General features: G+C 32.4%; 2 protein-coding genes across 2 annotated transcripts; both read left to right on the plus strand.

Moving 5' to 3' along the window:
- The first annotated feature begins 3,718 nt into the window (after positions 1 to 3,718).
- On the plus strand, positions 3,719 to 8,747 carry c12.1 (spliceosome-associated protein CWC15). Its single transcript, XM_090108022.1, has 4 exons — positions 3,719 to 4,011; positions 4,103 to 4,379; positions 6,994 to 7,098; positions 8,548 to 8,747. The coding sequence occupies exons 1-4, from the start codon at positions 3,881 to 3,883 to the stop codon at positions 8,683 to 8,685; spliced, it is 651 nt and encodes a 216-aa protein (XP_089964148.1). The 5' UTR covers positions 3,719 to 3,880; the 3' UTR covers positions 8,686 to 8,747.
- Positions 8,748 to 10,406: 1,659 nt separating this feature from the next.
- Positions 10,407 to 19,303, plus strand: gbb (TGF-beta family member glass bottom boat). Its single transcript, XM_090114492.1, has 7 exons — positions 10,407 to 10,934; positions 13,078 to 13,267; positions 14,712 to 14,866; positions 15,951 to 16,151; positions 17,809 to 17,882; positions 18,276 to 18,410; positions 18,718 to 19,303. Exons 1-7 carry the CDS (start codon positions 10,532 to 10,534, stop codon positions 18,841 to 18,843), a joined length of 1,284 nt encoding a protein of 427 aa, XP_089970618.1. The 5' UTR covers positions 10,407 to 10,531; the 3' UTR covers positions 18,844 to 19,303.
- Positions 19,304 to 19,419: the final 116 nt, after the last annotated feature.

Raw genomic sequence — 19,419 nt, forward strand, 5'->3', positions numbered from 1 at the left:
ACAAAATTGAAATCCAGTATCACATTTCATCAGTAAGTCGATTGTTATACATACTTATTTTTATGAAAATAAATCTAGCATCGCGGGGGTGAAGGGGAGGTCCAGTATATAAAAAGGTACTCTGTGGGGGAGGTGGAAGGCGGACACGCGCAGGCTCGCTCGCGCGCCTCACTGCTGCCACGTGATCGTAGTGATGTGATCTGACCAACGCTGTACTCGATATAAAGTTTAGAAGAACTATATTTTAACAAATTATTTATTTAAATTTAAAATTAAAACTCTTTTAAAAATGTATTATAAATAAATTTGTGGTGTGTTTTGTATGATACACTTTCTCATATTATGAATGCGAATGTATTATCGTGTAAATGTAAAGTATGTAATGTTACGATATATTTTCTGAACCGCTAAGTTGATTTTGAAGATTTTGATAGTAGAATGGATAAAATTAAATAAAAAAATTATTAATATTTATTATATTATCATTTTAAATTATTAATTATTTCTTATTGTTATTTAACATTTTTAAAACATTATTTTTATTGTTTGATTTATTATTAAAGAAATAGCACTAAACCCGATCTTTTATTTTATTAACATTATTATTTAAAAAGTACTCACGTTTTTCTGATATTCCAATTAAACATATTTTTTACAGTACTTATAATTAATACAAGAAATATTCAAATGGAATAAACAAACTTTATTCAGTTGGTAAACAAATTTAAAATTACATATTTATACTTTATTCATATATTTTTCCTTTAATAAAATAATTAAAAAAATTTATTAATTTAAATTTATTAATAATTTACATAACTTATCGATAGTTCAACACGCAATTGATACCTACCCATCCCTATTTGTCACACACACATCTATATCTCAGAACAAAGAATCCTATGGAACTGCCGTAATTGTTCAATTTGACGCGGAAATAATAATGATATACCCATCTCTTTCTCACAACAGTGGTTTTACCTTAGAAAAAGCATCAACACTCTTTTTATTAGCGCCCTCTTCATTGGCATCGATGTACCTTTGCTGCCACGGACGCCATCTTAGTATCCGGTTTTGTTTACATGTGAGAAGATGTCATTGTGAAATTTTTATGATTTTCCAGTGTTTTTCGACCATAATCTAGTGTAATAAGTATAATTGAAATTAATAATAGGTACCATGAAGTGTTCTATAGTAGGTTGTGGCCTATGCCAAAGCAAAAACAGGCCGAATCTAACCTTTCAAGGGTAAGTGGCTAACATTTTGTTAAATTGTTGCTTATATTAAAGTGTATTTATTATCAAGTGTATAGAAATCTTTTAATCATTTTACATTTAATCATCTTAGTTATTATGAGCTGTAGAAACCCGCAATATTCTCCTTATTTCATTTGCATCGAAAACATAAACATGAGTGCTAGTGTCGAATATCATCGCATAAACACCTTATCGATAAATTATTAATTTGTTTATTAATTACGTGCGAAGTTATATGTTGTTGTATATTTTCTTTTTGTATAGTTGTTGTATAGTTGTTTGGTAAGTTGTAAGTTTTACAATTTACCAAACATTGAGTCCATGTTTCTGTAGCAATCTATTTATTATTACTTGGGACCATATCTAATGTAACATTTTTATCTCTTTCAGGCAGACCATCCATCAAAATTTGCTTTAATTGACATATGAAATACTACTGATCAACCATCATGCTGTTATCCACATCCACAAGATGCCAAGGATCTTGAATTGGTAAGAGCAGTTCTTGAATAGAAAACCTATATGAAATAATTCTTGTTTAAAAAAAGGGAACTTCAATACGTAACTTTTTCATAGTCTTAGTCATACATGCTGAGATTCATGTGTATAATTATGAGAACTGTTATCAATAATTAAAATTTATTTAATGTTTTAGGCTTTAGCACTCGAAGAATTAAAAAAAAAATAGAAGAAAAAGTGGAGAAACAGAAAAAGAAAATTAAATGTTTAAATGAAGTGGTCCGTCAACAAATTTCCACACTGTATATGGCCAAGCTCATTTGCCGCATCTGAGACTACTGTCGCATGTACCTAAACATATTATATAGTAACCACTATAACTTAAATAAATTATTTTATGAAAAAATTGTGTTTGTTATTTAACTATACTTGCCCTTGAGGCTTGAACATCTGCTTGAGCCACTCACATGTATTTTAGCCAGCGGCTCTCCTCTTTTTTATTTTCGTACATGCGAACGAAGTCGCGGGTAAAGAATGCTCTTATGATCGAACGGGTTGCTTGGAAGAAATTGCTTGGAGCAATAAAGCCGCCTTTTGACTAAATATGTCCTATTAAGTAAAATTTGTATTTTCTGTTTGTGTGCAATAAAGCTTATAAATAAATAAATAAAGTACCCTATGGATGGCTCCATAGTCAAATAAAACCCGATGTTAAATTTCATCAAAATTGGCTTATCCGTTTTAGCGTGAAAACGGAATACACATACATACACACTTTCGCATTTATAATATTATAAAACCTATCTTATGTGTTAATTCAAGTTAACCTCAATATGTGTGCTAAATTTCATTGTGATCGGTTCAGTAGTATTTGCGTGAAAGAGTAACAAACTTACACATCCATCTTCACAAACTTTCGCATATATAATATTAGTAGGAAGTATGATAGGATAGGATTAGTGTGGATACATAGGTATATAAAGAAAACCCTGTCAATCGCGAAAAAAATCAGCTGTTTCATATAAAACTGCAGAACGAAAATATCAAAATGTATTGATTACACACTACAGCTATCCCTAGTAGGTAGGTACAATTGCAAAATGGTTAATCCGAATCACGAATTACCGAGTAACGATTGCCCGATAGAAGTAGTTATCTTTTTTTATTTTGTTGAAAGAAGTACCTCTTACTAGGTAAGCACCTACTGCATACTTATCATTCAAAAAGACAAAATTCTTATTACCTGAATTACCCATTCTTAACTCTATCATCAATCGATACAATATTATCGACTAGACGAACAAGTGAACGTCCCTAGCCCGCCATGTTTGTTCCCCGATTTGTTTACTTAGGTATGCAGGAAAAGTACATGCATATGGCAGTTCCATATGATCGTTATTCAGAGATCTATATAGTATCTATAGCTCATCTGCCTACGATGCGCACGGAATTTGTGCAATACACGCGCTCTATACTATTGTAATATATATACTCTAAGATATTATATAGATAAATAAATATAATATGTCGTGGTATTAAATCAATGAACTCCTTTTTCTTCGTATTAAATAAAAATTAAAAGAAAACGGGAAAGTTATTCTTATGATAAAATTTTATTATATTCTGAAAAAAATAGCTGCTTTAAATATTCATAACATTAATTCAGATACAATAAACACCTATTATATAATTATTATTCAATTTTTCAATCAAATATTCAGATTTTTTCCCAATCGTTAAAATTATATTTGTGCACAAGTCTGTCTTATTTAGTCTATGGATCGATTAGAGAAACTTCAATTTTCAAAAATCAAACTTTCAAAGGTGCTTGGCTTGAGCCTTGAGTCTGTGGCCACTGGCCACAGAGTACCTTTTTTTTTATATGTCTGTGGCTTGAGTGCTTCAAAGATTACTATACTCTATGCTTCAAAGTACCTATCCATGTTTTCATTTTTCAATACGACCTCAAAAAACAGAAACATTTCCTTACAAACACACTTACAAAAGTGGACTATCTACAGCTATTCCTGTTTCATACAATCGTAATTTAGTATAGTATCTACGGTAAAATCCTCGTATTTTCATTGTCTATCCTATTTTGTATTTGTCCGTACATAAACAGTTGAGAAATTTAAGTCTGCACCAACTACCAACACGAATTAATAATGACTACGGCCGCAAGGCCAACGTTTGATCCTGCTAGAGGTGGCCAAGGCCGCGGTGAGAAAGATTTAAGCGCTATATCACGACAGTACTCTAGTCGAGATTTACCAGGACATACGAAACTTAAGTACAGGTAAGGAGTGTTTTTAACTTGTGATGATTATGATTTAAGTTTAACACGTATCACGTATGTTTTATTAACAAATAACAATTTTATATTATAGAGAGCAGGGACAAAGCACAACAGATGAACTTCGTTCAAGAGATTTCCGTAAAGAATTAGATGAGAGAGAAAAGGAGGTTAAGGTTCCAGCTAGACGCCAAAATGAGCCTCCCGCAAAGAAGACAAAAGCAGATCAGGTGCCTGCTGCAAGTTTAGATGCTGATGACCCTCTAGAAGGAGACTCATCTGATTCAGATGACTCGGACGATGACACTGCAGCCTTATTGGCTGAATTGAATAAAATAAAGAAAGAGCGAGCTATTGAGCAAGCTAAGAAGGTAGTTCATTGCTATTTATAAAATGTAATTTCTAGTTTATCATGATATTCATGAAATACAACAACTTGATTATATGAAAATATTGCACATTGAAAACTATATGTTACATTTTGATTTACAACGTTTTTGGTCCCACACAACTTGAACTCACAACAACAACATAGGATTAAAGTCAAGAAATCGCTTAATTTCTGACTTGGTTGCTATAGACTAGAGTAGATAATTTTTGAAACAAAAAAAAATCGCAGTCGGATGAAACCCATTACAAAAGGAAGGGAATATGATAAAAATGTAAGGAAAAATAAATTACGGTCAATCCGAGTTCGGGAAGCGGGAGGGGGGAGCTTTTAAGAGAAAAAAATGGTTTCTCTCGATTTCCGACAAAACTACAAGTCCTATAGAAAAAAGTTCAATGGCAAAGTTGTAGGTAATTAAAAGTTCTACAACTTTTGTATTCACAATTTTTTCACATAACCTAAAAATTTAGGTGAAAAATTCAAAAAACCATGTTTTTGGTCTTTTATTTCTACTTCAAAATTTTTTTTTTTTCTACGAAATTTGGTGGAAACTTACTTTATTATGTCCCAAATACACTGTAATTTATTTGATCGAAAATATTTATTTTTTCGCCTTATTTTGAATTAATACCAAAAAAACAACCTAATTTTCAATCGAAAAGTCACCCGTCAAAATATCAGCTTTTTTCAAAAACTTGGGGTGCTTTTTATTCATTGAAATCTCTACTTTCATATGGTGTAAAAAAAATAAACACCACCATAGTAAATGTTCTCAGGAAATGCATACAAACAGTCTGAAAATTAGCTTTTACTAAATCAGGCACACTTCTCGAACTACCTGAAATGTTTTTATCGACACCATTTTGCTTTTGAATATGCTGTAAAATATTAAACTTAGAACAGATAATTATTTTTCTTTTGAAATATTACCGAAAAGCCGATACAAGAGAAGAAATAGAGTTCAAGAATTGTGCCTGATTTAGTAAAAGCTAATTTTCAGACTGTTTGTATGCATTTCCTGAGAACATTTACTATGGTGGTGTTTATTTTTTTTACACCATATGAAAGTAGAGATTTCAATAAATAAAAGGCACCCCAAGTTTTTGAAAAAAGCTGATATTTTGACGGGTGACTTTTCGATTGAAAATTAGGTTGTTTTTTTGGTATTAATTCAAAATAAGGCGAAAAAATAAATATTTTCGATCAAATAAATTACAGTGTATTTGGGACATAATAAAGTAAGTTTCCACCAAATTTCGTAGAAAAAAAATAAATTTTGAAGTAGATAGAAATAAAAGACCAAAAACTTGGTTTTTTGAATTTTTCACCTAAATTTTTAGGTTATGTGAAAAAATTGTGAATACAAAAGTTGTAGAACTTTTAATTACCTACAACTTTGCCATAGAACTTTTTTCTATAGGAATTGTAGTTTTGTCGGAAATCGAGAGAAACCATTTTTTTCTCTTAAAAGCTCCCCCCTCCCGCTTCCCGAACTCGGATTGACCGTAATTTATTTTTCCTTACATTTTTATCATATTCCCCTCCTTTTCTAATGGGTTTCATCCGACTGCGATTTTTTTTATCTTTTCATTATTTTCAAAGGCTTCTACCCCAGGCTACTAGTGAAATACTTCATTTTGAAATATATCTTTTGAAAGCTTTAATCAAAGAGACTTGTTTAGGACTAATGAAAGCTGGCACCATGTATACTAAATTTATTTATTTATTTTTTTAATGGAATAAGAAGGCAAACTAGCCGACGCCTTGCTTGGTGGTAAGCTAAGTGCGCCGCCACTAGACTAAAACTTAAATTTTTTTTGAATGAAGTGTGATTTTAGTAAGTAGGTCTATAAGGATAATATGGCAAGTGCATCTGTACCATTCCTCACAAGGGACAATGTAACAATGTGGACAAGTGCATAAAAAATAAAATTGTTATTTTTAGAATTTACTTAATTATTTTTACGATTTATTTGTGGTAGAACTTGCACTATACATAAAAGAAAGCTCTTGACTATGGTACTTCAAAACCGAAATATATATTTAACTAGCTTACCGCCCGCGGCTTCGCCCGCTTTTTCTAAAACCTAATAAATTATATACTAAAACCTTCCTCTTGAATCACTCTATCTATTAAAAAAAACCGCATCAAAATCCGCTGCGTAGTTTTAAAGATTTAAGCGTACAAAGGGACATAGGGACAGAGAAAGCGACTTTGTTTTATACTATGTAGTGATATAAAAAAATATGTATGTGATATATTATGGAAATTCTTAAAGTTAAAACAATTCCATTTTATGGGTACTACATTTTAATAACACCATAATATGCAATGAAATGCAAGAAGATATTGTAATTATACAAAAAGAAAGACAAGAGAATTGTTTAAGAGGAGGATCCCTAAATTTTATGTGAATTTGCATTATTATTCTGAAACAGTCACACATACAATCAAAAGCGATCAAAGAGCGCACGCGATATTCAACTTTATTACGGCTGTGTTAGCGTTAGTTCATGATTTTTAATTTCTTTCTACTTTTGTTATTTTGATCAACCCTTTATTTACCCACTAATTACCATTCAAACATTTATTTTAGGATGCTGAAAAGAAACAAGAAGAAGAGAGAATTAGAATGGAAAATATTTTATCAGGAAACCCATTGTTAAATTATTCTGCGGCAGGTCAAAAAAATGATCTGAAGGTGAGTCCTGGATATGTTTTGACAAAAAAATTAAAAATTAATAATATAAAATATTTATTTATACAATTATTTAGTTATACATTTTAAAGAATAGAAAATATATATTCTTTTCGATTTTTCTATTCTTTAAAAAAATTGTATTTATAAAGCATTTAAATGCCTTATTATCAAGATTAATTACTGAATATATTTATTTACTGTTACTTTAAAGGTGTAATTCTGTTCGTATACATATAAATATTACCGGTCAAATGTGGCTACTTGACCACATTTTTTTACTTTTTCTTAGCTAACTTATTTATGTTAAACTTTTATTAACATTTTATGATTTGTTCATGTCATGAATGATTTCATCATTCACTTTTACTAGGTATTTCTTTAAAATATATTGAATCTGACATTATTTACAAATAAACGTAATACAGGTCAAGTTGACACTGATGTGGTATCTTGACCTTGCACATCAGTTTTCATAGGTAGATGCTTAACATTCTTGTTTTAGGCTAAGTTGCTATTATTTTTTAAGTCTTCGACTTTTTAAATATTGCAGCCCGAAGCTTTACAATAAACTGTTAGGCTCTGGCTACCTGGTCAAGTTGCCACGGGATTTGTAATGATTTCATACAAAGCATTACATGTCGGATAGGGTTGTCACAAACAAAACACAAATTTTAATGAACTATTTATTTATTAAACTAAATTTAATACATATGTATATGTATATTACTTAATACTTATAGGTATTTATTAATAGGTAAGGAAACATTTATTTTTCATTAGAAATATGCTAAATCGTTGTCATCAAAGAGAGTATAAGTATCTGGACTGTCCGAAATTTGCAGCAAATTTATTGATTTTACTATGCAAAACTCGAAACAGATAAAAAAAGGAAAAAATGCAGTCACGTTATTTTTTTGTGTCAACCCTAGGCGTAGGTCAAGTTGCCACGCAGCGGTCAATGGCAACTTGACCTAACCTGAGGCATCAATGCCCAAGCAAATATTTCGACAGATGAGCCTAAAATTGGATAGTTCCCACTGTAAAATCAATCTCTAGGGTTTATTACACAACATATCAAAACTGTACTCACCTGAGATGTGCAGTTTAAGCTCTACAAACATAATAATACTGACACCGGCAAAAGATCCTTAGTCACAGTCACACTTCGATACGTTATATTGCGAGAACCAACAGCGTTACCGCTTTAAAATTAAAATATGTTGCCAATTAATATTTTAAAAACCTACCAACATCGATACGTTAGGTCAATTTGCTTTCAACTCTACAAAATTTGATATTTTGTTGTTAAACGGAAGGTGTGGTCAAGTTGCCAAGTAAAGGTCAAGTAGCCACATTTGACGGTATGTTAATAACTATTATCATTCAATGTATAGAATATACTCTTCAGTGATTATTTTGTATGACAATATTGTAAATTATTTATTTCAGGTAAAACGGCGTTGGGATGACGATGTTGTATTCAAAAACTGTGCTCGATCCGAACCTGACAAGAAGGGTATCACCTTTATAAATGATTCCCTCAGATCAGAGTTTCATAAAAAGTTTATGGAAAAATATGTTAAGTAATTTGAATAGTGTATATCTAAATTAATGTAAAAGGCTAATAAAGATTTGTTTTGTATCCACAATTAACGTTTTATTTGATACTAATTAGCATTCTCGTCATCTATTTTGTTATTGTAAAATTTCGCAGACACAGACAATTTTAAAGAATGGAAAAAATCCATCACGAGTCGGAAATCGAACCCGCGTTTTTTTGTCAAACCAGGGCATTGCCTAGTCTTCCCATCATACCGCCTAGCCTGATCAATCGAATTTCTTCAACTTTTTCTATTTTATCCTACAATTCGACAATGGCCGCGTTCCTTCCATACAATATTGTAATCATTGAAGTAATGATTAATATTGGTTAAGATTGGACGTCCTCGCGCAATAGAGACAATTTTTGTTTGGTATCGATATGTATCTCGATTTTTACAAAATGCGTGCCTGTACAATGTACATACCTTTAACGGTGGATCTTTAGGGGTAAAGCTGTGAAAAATCAAAGTTATAATCAACAAATAATTTTGAAATTTGGTACGTATCACGGTTTCAACGACATATAGAACAGATATAGGAAAAACTGTGAAAAATATTTTACAGTTACAACTTACAACGTATAAAAAATACAGGTTTGTACGGAACCCTCGGTGCGCAAGTGCTACTCACGATTGGCCGTTTTTTTGTATTACAATATCCGTATTCGTATTCAGAACCCTACCACCCATAACATCCCTGATTGAAAATAATATATTATATGGTTCTTGAAAGAAAATGTAGGTGGGTATATCTATTAGGCATTAATATATTTTCCGTTAATGGATTTAGTTAGGCCTAAAACATAGCTTGCAGGAGGACATTAGGTATCCAAACTGATGATCACTAATGTCCTTAAATTTTTTTTTCCGACTACGACAGAGTTGTGAAGAGTGTGTGAAGTCCCGTCTCGACCCCTAGTAGATAAGGGGCAGATGCGTTATACATCTGTTTCACTGATCGACTTTCTTTAGGGACAAGTAGGTGATCAGCCTTCTGTGTCCTGCCAGACCAAACCATTTTTCGTCTCCACCGGGAATCGAACCCTCGGTTCTACGCTCACGCGTCAACCACTGTACCAAGGAAGCGGTCACTCCGACAGAGTAGTGCAAAATATTTGTGGTCAACAATATTTTTATTATCTTATTCAGAAGATTGTCGGTGTGAATCTATATTCGCTTCGGTATTTTTTCAGATAAGTAAATAGTTCTTTGGAAGGGTACTAGAGACCTCTTTTATCTTTTGCTTCTATAAATTTATCATCAGAATTAATTTCGTTAGAGAGCAGTGCTTTAACTCATATTATGCGATTCCCAGTGGCGACTTCATCTAATAAACTTACTTTATGTAACGCAGACTGCGGAGGTATCATTTGGGTAATCAGCAAATCCACAAATATAATATATATAATAATAATAACAAACTACAAACATCTCATTTGCACCGTCTCGCGTGTGAATTATATTAAATATTCAATTTGGATTAAGTGATAAAATGCCTACATACCTTTTGCTTACATAAAATTTTATACAAACGGATAATTTTCAAATTAGGAAATGAAGCCGTAAATTTTAAGAACAGTCGATATTCTCGCTGATTGAATAACGTAATATGTATGCGCAGTGGAATGCTGTTAGGACTGCGGAGTGCGGCGTTTAATGTTTACATGATTACGATGAGATGCGGTCGGGGGAAGGGAAGTTGTGGCGAGCGCGGTCGGCGTAGCGGCCCACCTTGAGTTGGCAGGTTCAGTCATCAGCGTCTGCGTTCGGTGTTCCTATCGTGCGTCGGAGTTGCCAGTTGCTACTCGGCATTCGCCAGTCGTGTGAGCGCTATGATAGCGTGCACAACGAGGCACCGTAAAATGGCTGGATCGAAAACGGTGTGGCAGTGCGCTTGTTTGTTTTTGTTTACTGTTATAACTGAAGCTGCGCTCTCTGGACTTTACATCGATAATGGAATAGATCAAACGATCATACATCATTCTATGACACGTCACGAAAGACAAGTTGTTGAACATGAAATTCTAGAGCTTTTGGGACTCGGCGAAAGACCGCGGCGTTCTCAATCACCGCCTCTGGATCGGTCAGCGCCAAGTTTTTTGCTAGATGTGTATAAACAGCTAGCTGAAGAACATGAACAAGCCCGTCCTACTCGGAGTTCTGAGATGGCTCTTAGCGGCGAGGAACAGCAAGCTATAGACGAAAGCGATCTTATTATGACCTTTCAAAGCAAAAGTAAGTACATATTGTGATATGAAATCAATAGCAATTTCTCTGTTATCGTTAGGCATGCATGTTATTTCTCTGAATTCCTTATTTTCCTAGTAGTATAAATATACAATATACATGCATTGCTATCAGTAAACAAATACGTTACCTATTTTTAGTTAATGTAAGTTCATTTATAATAAAACATTTTATCCACAATGTATACATAATGCGATAGTTATTATTCCTAGTAGTATTCATCAGTTGAGTTTTTTAAAACTGTTGTATTGGATCGTTTTATAATTTGTACAATGTACATATATATAGGTATACCTACCTAGTTAAATTACACTAAATCGTGGGAAGTGCTTTTATTGGTGATAAATAATAATTCACTAAACAGGTAAAAAGTGCTCTACCTTTTGATTGCCAAATTACCGGTCCCCTCAGACAGAGGCGGGTTTTCGGAGAAAACTTATCAATTCTCAGGTAGCAATGATTCATTGACGTCCATCTAAAGCTTTTGTTTTATTTGTCTTGTTGACAGTGGCGCCTCAAATATGCAGTCAAATATAATAAAAGAATACTTACCCTTTGGCTTTTTCTAGTATAGGAAGAGTAGCTCTACTTACTTTCTCCTACCTTCTTTCTCTTTATCCAGCAGACAATTTTTTAATGTCTATTAAGTAGAAATACTTAAGAAAAACAAATTTAATGTTAAGTACGTTTGTCTTCATGACTCAAATCGAATTCTTACATCTTACTTTTTAATTCAAATTTTGTCTGCAAACGCACGTTACACTGGTAAATTTGGATTCTAGAGTTTATAATTACATACTAATAAAATTGTTAGTTACCGTCTGCCGCGGTTTCGCTCTCGTCCACTTAAAATATTTTATCTTCATATAAAATATATGTAATTCCCCTGTATCCTTCAAGTTTTCGCTACAATAAAAAAAATATTTTAATCCTTCGAGTATCTCCTCGAAGGCTTAAAATTAATTGTGACTGAGTTTAGTTAATACACTGTTATCTGCCACGGATCCGTCCGGATATTGTTGTTTATAAGTTATTGACTAAAGGTACTTTTTATTTTAATTAAAGATAATAAAATTATCGGTATTCAAAGAAAAATCCGTAAAGTTCCCGTTCCCGTGGGATTTCCGAGACAAAACTTTTCCTATATTTTTCACAGGCCTCAAGATATCTCTGTACGAAATTTAAACCAAATCGGTTGAGCAGTTTTTGCGTGAAGAAGTGACAAACATAATTCGCATTTATAATATTTGTAAGATGATAAGCATTGTGGCGCAAACTTCAGAACAATGTACTTGAACCCTGGAACATACTAAGTATTTCAGAGTTCATTAGACATTTTTTTCATATAATATGGTGTTGTTAGCATTTACTTCGTTTAATTAATACACACGTGCAGTGCGTGTTTGGTTACATCAAGTTTTGATAATATCCTCAACACCTGTTGTCATCTGTTAAGATGACACAATCAATTTGCATACTAATAATGTAAGGATATCTATTTAGGTATTTCATTTATAAATTCTTCGTATTGTCGATAAGTTGGTTAACGTTTAAAGGACGTTAACTTTATTGGGATTTCTTTGCATCGAGCATATTAGGGTTCCGTACCAAAAGTGTAAAACCCTATAACTGAGACTTAACCGATTTTTTTTACACCCCCGGAATTAGGCAGGAGCTGTCGGTAGATCCATTCTTTTTCATTGATCGATTTTCTTTATTGACATGTAGGTACTAGGTAATCAGCTGTGTCCTGTCAGTCTGAAGCAATTTTTCTGTTCTGTTCTCGAATCCAGATCCAGGACTTCTCAGTTCTAACTTCTAAGCTCTCGCGTTAACCAATGTGGCGCGGCGGCCCTTACAGAATGAAGTACTTCCACAGTACCTATATCGAATACTATCTGTTCCATCATTCATTCTATTTTTTATATTTAATCAATTAAGGTATTATATTACTACCTTGTTCTTACTATGCGTTTAATTTATCAAATAATTTTGTCCGTCGTTTCTATTTCTGTTTGTTTCTAAGGGTTCGTTAAAAAAGTGATCATTCAAGAAAAGGATTGTTTCATAATTTTTCTACAATTCAGATTATGTTGGCTATATTTTTTATTTAGGTGAATGATAATTTCAGAGCATCATTTAGGCGTTTTGCGCCACGGCCACGGAAGGCACATATGGTTCGAAGTCACAGGAGCACCAGGTGATGCGTCGTCTCTTTTAACCGCTGAACTAAGACTGCATCAGGCTGCATCCCACACAGTAGACCCCACAGCACTGTATACAGTTGTAGCTCATCGAGTCATCAGCGTCGATAACTTGGGGTCAGTATTTCGTAAATTTTGATTAATATATTTTAAGTACTTACGTTAATAAATTGTTTATGGACAGGCCCCTATTTTTTTCGGTTATTTACAAGCTCTGTGACGTGTGTGTCCAATAAAATAATATGTTGCCATAATAGGAGCGGTCGGTTTGTTTTGATATAATTAGCAAAATCAAATGAAAAACATGATGGAACTTTTTGACCACTCATGTCGTTGAAGACGATTAATAATATTTTTTAGGATTTGTGGTAGTATCTACGACATTCCTTTGGTTGATATTATAAAATATACCTAATGCCGTTGAGTTTCTTGTATAAGTATGTTGTTAAGGGTAATAATACAAATAAATGTATATAAAATCAGCAAGGTATTCTACTATTTTACGTACTGATTTGCAATATTATGTACTAGCGGTCCGCCCCGGCTTCGCCCGTGGTACATATTTCGCAATAAAAGTTAGCCTATGTTCTTTCTCAGGGTCTAAAGATTATCTGTGCCAAATTTCATCAAAATCGGTCCAGTAGTTTATGCGTGAAAACCATACATACATACATACATACATACAAACCTATCCTCTTTATAATATTAGTATAGATTAGGTTTGTTATATGTATTACTTTTCTTAGTAAAACTATAATATCTAGTAATTGTAGCGACTAGAGATTAAATCGCGTACTGTATCTTTATTAGATTACCAAGTCACGGTGTATAATTTTTATGTCTATTGAATATCTATCTATTTTCCTATGACACCCTTTGATCTATATTTTTCTCTTGTCGTTCGTCGTCGGATTCTTTTAATCGTCATCGTCGCCGATTAATAGAATCCATTATATTTGACAACTTCATTACGAAATTCATTCCATTTTTTTTGTATTCCATACTTCAGCCTTCCTTCCCAAAAAAATAGTAATTAAAAGATATTTAAGCACTTTTTAAATACGTTTCAGTGTTTAAAATTGCAGTAAGTGAAGGAAAATATGTAGCAGATTTTGTTATATAGATACCATTTAGACTTTTGTATTATATATATTTTCCTCCAATTTCGTAGGTATATTTTGAACTGTCCAAAACTTGATTACTCTTGATCTTTGTACTCAATAATTTTTCACCAATTAATATTAGCATAATTGGTGGCTACATGCTGAGCCCATGGCCTTTTCGTCGTAATTATATCTTCGTCAACATGTAGCTATATTTTTCTGTTACTTTTTTAAATTGACGAAAACACAGGATGAAAATGATCATTTAATCTATAAATTTATTTGTTATGAACAATTAATATTTATTTTCATTCACATTATACGCCTCAAAAAGGTCTGTACTGTTTTCAAACATAAATAAATAAATATCTTTATTTGCTTAATGTGTGGACAAAGATAACAAAATTACTGTATTATAGATTAATACATAACTGAGTCACTAATCGTATTGTTTACAGAAGCATGCAAATGGAGCAAGTAGCCGCTGTTAACACTAGCGCTGGTGCAGAGGGCTGGTTGGAACTCAATGTGACGGGCGCTTTGGCGACCTGGCTTGGAGCACCAGCGGACAACCGGGGTTTTTTCATCACCTTACACCCTCATACACAACCTGGTACCTCATACACAAAATTTAACATGAAAATATAGGCAGTTAATAACATTTTTGATTAATATTTAAAGGCGTCTTATAAGTGCTGCCTGCAATTTTCAGGATTTGATTTGAACAGTTTGGTTTAATGATACGACGAAGTTCAAGGCATGTTATGAACTTGACTATAAATTCAATAAATCCATATAATATGAAAATGCTGTTTTCGTTAGACAGAATGTAGAATATAAGGAATGCGGTAGACCGTATGGCGTATATAATATAATACCTAACTAGGCACTTGTCCCATAATAAAAGCCCCGCCCGGGATAAAAGTTTTGTAAAATCGTAAACAATGTGCTCTTCTTTATAATGTTATAGAAGTTTATAAATCGAATTTGTGGTTCTTAAATAAATACAGTGAATACTAAGTAACTGTATATAAATACTGTGCAAATAACCATGACCAAGTACCGTGAAACAATGTCACCTACCTGATCTGACTACCTATACAGTATACATACAACATCAATGTTTTGTATATTCTCTTTAAGAAATTTCCTTTCATCGTTTTATTTCATTGTTCTTTTAAGAGCCTTTTCTTTGTAATTACTGCCAAACAAATTATATTTATTCTTGTATTCAAAATAAAAAAATATATATCTAAAAATGGAAAAGCTTTGTTGTTGAGAAGGGTATATTATAATTAATAATAATACGCTGTGTACACATCCTGTAACAGCTATACAAAATAAACGATCATTAAATATGAATGAGGAACCAACTAAGTAAAGTGTACACGGTAAAATGTAGGTATTTATAGCTCTTTATGGCAAATCAATAATGGATCTACAATTCATTCCAAACCTTTATGTTTTGCCAATATGATTCGGATGTATGTTAAAATGAGATACCTTAAAATATAAAAGAAAGTCTTGTTAGTTACACAACTTATTACTCAAGAACGGCTGAACGGAATTTAATGGATTTGTCGGGACAATAACTGTCAAAATTAGAAAAACATCTAGGCGGGTGGAGCCGGGACGAGCAGCTATTTTTTAAAACTTAAAATATGATGCTCACATTCATACAAATACCTTAATTACAGAACGACATGTGAAACCTGAAGAGATAGGTTTAGAAGAAAATCACGCACCGAACTCAGAAGGAAAGCAACCATTTTTGGTAGCGTTTTTCAAAAATGGTCCCAAACTTGGCAGTGCGGATGCTGGAGCTAGACGAAAGCGAGAAGCGAGGCGGTGGCGAACACACGGGTACTCGGAAAATTATTTGAAGAACCCTTTAACAGGTAATATTTTTTAATAGTTTTTGTACATAATATCAATATTATAGAAAAAAATCGATCATGAGGCGGGATCCTAGCATCCTACCTACCTAGCATCTTCCGTCATTTTTGGTCATCAGCTTTTAGGCAGTTTTTATCGAAATAATGTGGATATATTAATGGCATCTAATGCAATATGTCCTATTTTATCTTATATATAAAAATGAATCGCAAAATGTGTTGGTAAGCGCATAACTCGAGAACGGCTGAACCGATTTCGATAATTCTTTTTTTATTATATTCCTTGAAGTACGAGGATGGTTCTTATGTAGAGAAAACGTAAATATGTACCACGGGCGAAGCCGGGGCGGACCGCTAGTTAATTATAGATCTATCGTAATGATTTTTTGTTCGTATTATCTTTACTTACATAAAATAAATCTGTAGAAGGGTCAATTCTGTACATTGAAAATATTGAAAAAATAAATAGTAGGGGGTGTTACTGGATCGATACCAAACCCAAATATGTGATAAAAATTTTTTTTGTCTGTCTGTCTGTCTGTCTGTATGTGAAGGCATCACGTAAAAACTAACGGTTCGATTTCGATGAAACTTGGTATAATTATACCTTATTATCCTGGGCATAAAATAGCATACTTTTTATCCCGGAAAAATACGTAGAAAAAAAATAAATCTTAATTTTTCCGCGCGGACGAAGTCGCGGGCGGAAGCTAGTACTTACTTAATAAATAATTAAATCTGATCTAGAGATGTTATTAATTATTATTAGGGCTTATGAAACTTCAAAGAGAATAGAACAGTCTTGTAGAATTATCAGAATCGTCGTAATCTACAGTTTCTTTTGATTCGTTCACACTGTGCGTGCGGTATGACTAACACGGTCAAGAAGTCTAGACGGTAATTGAATAATTAATAGCATTTCGACGCATATACTACGCCATACGAATATAGGTATTCTGATTTGTGTTTTATGGAAAAGACCCAGTGCATATCTTGATATTGTTATTATTTATATTTATTTGTCGTAAAATACTTACGTTTTCTTTTCGTAGTAATACCACCATTTAACATGTATATTAAAATCTATTCTTCATTTAAATAATATTTTGCGATTTATACAAAAGTAGACAATAAAAATATATACTGCGTATTTTGTGTTTTCCACAACTAGCCTACGAATGGTTATATAAATCCTCAAAAAACTGTTTGCGGTTATTTCTAATAATTAAAGCCCTTTTTATGTTATTCAACGATCACCCTTAGAGGATCGTAAAAAGGGAGGTACATATTATTAATTCCAATAAGTAACGCTCATAATTTATTATTAAAGTGAAACTTTTATTACATCGTCTCAAACTTTTTGGTCTGTGTAGCGCATGTCGCGTGTATCGCGGCTGCCGAGTAGGTAAGTATACCTACTCTGCAGCCGCGATACACGCGACATGCGCTACACAAAGCAGTGTTCGGAACCGTTCGAACAGTTTCACTTTTACCGTGGTTTCATAAAACCACACAACATTTTTATCTTATTTAGGTACTCGTCTATTGTCTGTTTTCTTACTGTAATGGAAGCGTGTGCATGTCACCTAGAAGAACAGAAACTTGGTCTTTTATAAAGATGTAGATATTATTTTAATCAAATAAATAACTTTTGTTTTAGATACATCACATTGGACGACACGAAGCTGCGAAATACAAACTTTGTACGTTAGCTTCAAAGATTTGGAATGGCAGGTATGTCTTATATATCATAATATATTTCATTTAAATTTGTTTGCAGTGTTTTTTATATTAGAGTAGCTGTGTCAGCGACTTCGTTCGCGCGTGCGTTAAGTTCAAATTAAATTCTTCAAAATAAAATATAACCTATGTGTTGAGATGTGTTGTCGAGGAATAATAACTATATTTTAACAAAAAACAAATCTGGCTAGTTTGTTTTTCGTTAAAGCCGGACAACAGACGAACATTCATTGCAAAATGATTTTGTATGTCTTGTGTTTGTAATGAATATCTCTAGAGATTATAGCTAAGTATTCAATGTATGAATTTAATTATTCTACAGTTGTAATAAATACGTTCATATAACTAATAAAAAGTGTTACGTTAACAGTAAAACAAATGTTTTAGGATTGGATCATAGCACCCGAGGGATACGGTGCGTTTTACTGTAGCGGGGAATGTAATTTTCCCTTAAATGCACATAAAAACGCGACGAATCATGCCATCGTGCAGACATTGGTGCACTTACTTAATCCAACTCAGGTATGAAAATAGTTTTTATAATACTTAGCAAATGAAATCGTTTAAAAATTACTATTTTATTATTATAGTATGTAGTAATAGGAGTTCAATTAATTACCTATCTTATCTTGCGGTTTGAGTTAAAATAAACTTTAAAAAAGTATAATTAACTTTCGCATAATATCGCGTTACTGCGAATTAAAATACATATTAGATACCTACCTTTATTCGCATACAATATTCCTTTATTAACAGAGTCCTTATGTCAAATATTAATTTAAAACATTTAAAATGATGTGATCTTTATCGTTAACTTGTTTTGTTTTAGGTACCGAAACCGTCCTGTGCTCCGATCAAATTGTCTCCAATATCCGTGTTGTATTACACAGACGATTCTAATGTAATATTGCGCAAATACAAAAACATGGTTGTCAAAAGCTGTGGTTGCCATTAATATACGTAACACTTATATGAAACACTAGTCTGTAATCCATCCAGTAATCTTACTTAAGTATCATTTTGTGGTAATGAATCCGAATGTCAAATAATTTATTGAATTCAATAGAACTCTTCTAATGCTTACGATAATATGGAATATTTAGGAATGAAATTGAATCTCAATAAATTTAATGCTACAATTTTGTTTTGATATAATAAAAGAAAAATAAATGTTGTAAAATGTTTGGGTCGTTTCAAAATTGCAAAAAAAAAATTGGCGCCTTAATTTGTTGTTCTGTATACTTTGAATATAAATACAAGTGTTATTATCATTATTATTTTAATGTAATTATATTATAGGTAAGCGTCGAATTTAATTAATAATTTATGTGCCAATTAATTGAGTCAAACAATTTTAGCTTTAATTTTTACGAGTATAATTTAGAAGAGAATGTGAAATATACATAATTTTTTAATTATTTGTTTCATTTTCCTAGGATTGTATTAAAATGTTACAAAATATAAATATTTAGCTATATCATACAAGTATTATGAGTCCTATGTAACTGTATTTTACGATATTTCTCGAGTA

This window comes from Colias eurytheme, chromosome 2 (assembly GCF_061535395.1).
Source record: "Colias eurytheme isolate Ceu_HAF_F1 chromosome 2, ilColEury1 Martin Lab GWU primary, whole genome shotgun sequence".
Lineage (NCBI taxonomy): Eukaryota > Metazoa > Arthropoda > Insecta > Lepidoptera > Pieridae > Colias > Colias eurytheme.

Excerpts from the sequence above, each read along its gene's own strand:
- c12.1 (XM_090108022.1), top strand. The coding sequence starts at position 3,881 with ATGACTACGGCCGCAAGGCCAACGTTTGATCCTGCTAGAGGTGGCCAA. Across the intron at positions 4,012-4,102 it reads CATACGAAACTTAAGTACAG|AGAGCAGGGACAAAGCACAA; the intron begins GTAAGGAGTGTT and ends TTTATATTATAG. Across the intron at positions 4,380-6,993 it reads CTATTGAGCAAGCTAAGAAG|GATGCTGAAAAGAAACAAGA; the intron begins GTAGTTCATTGC and ends CATTTATTTTAG.
- gbb (XM_090114492.1), top strand. The coding sequence starts at position 10,532 with ATGATAGCGTGCACAACGAGGCACCGTAAAATGGCTGGATCGAAAACG. Across the intron at positions 10,935-13,077 it reads TATGACCTTTCAAAGCAAAA|AGCATCATTTAGGCGTTTTG; the intron begins GTAAGTACATAT and ends TGATAATTTCAG. Across the intron at positions 17,883-18,275 it reads TCAAAGATTTGGAATGGCAG|GATTGGATCATAGCACCCGA; the intron begins GTATGTCTTATA and ends CAAATGTTTTAG.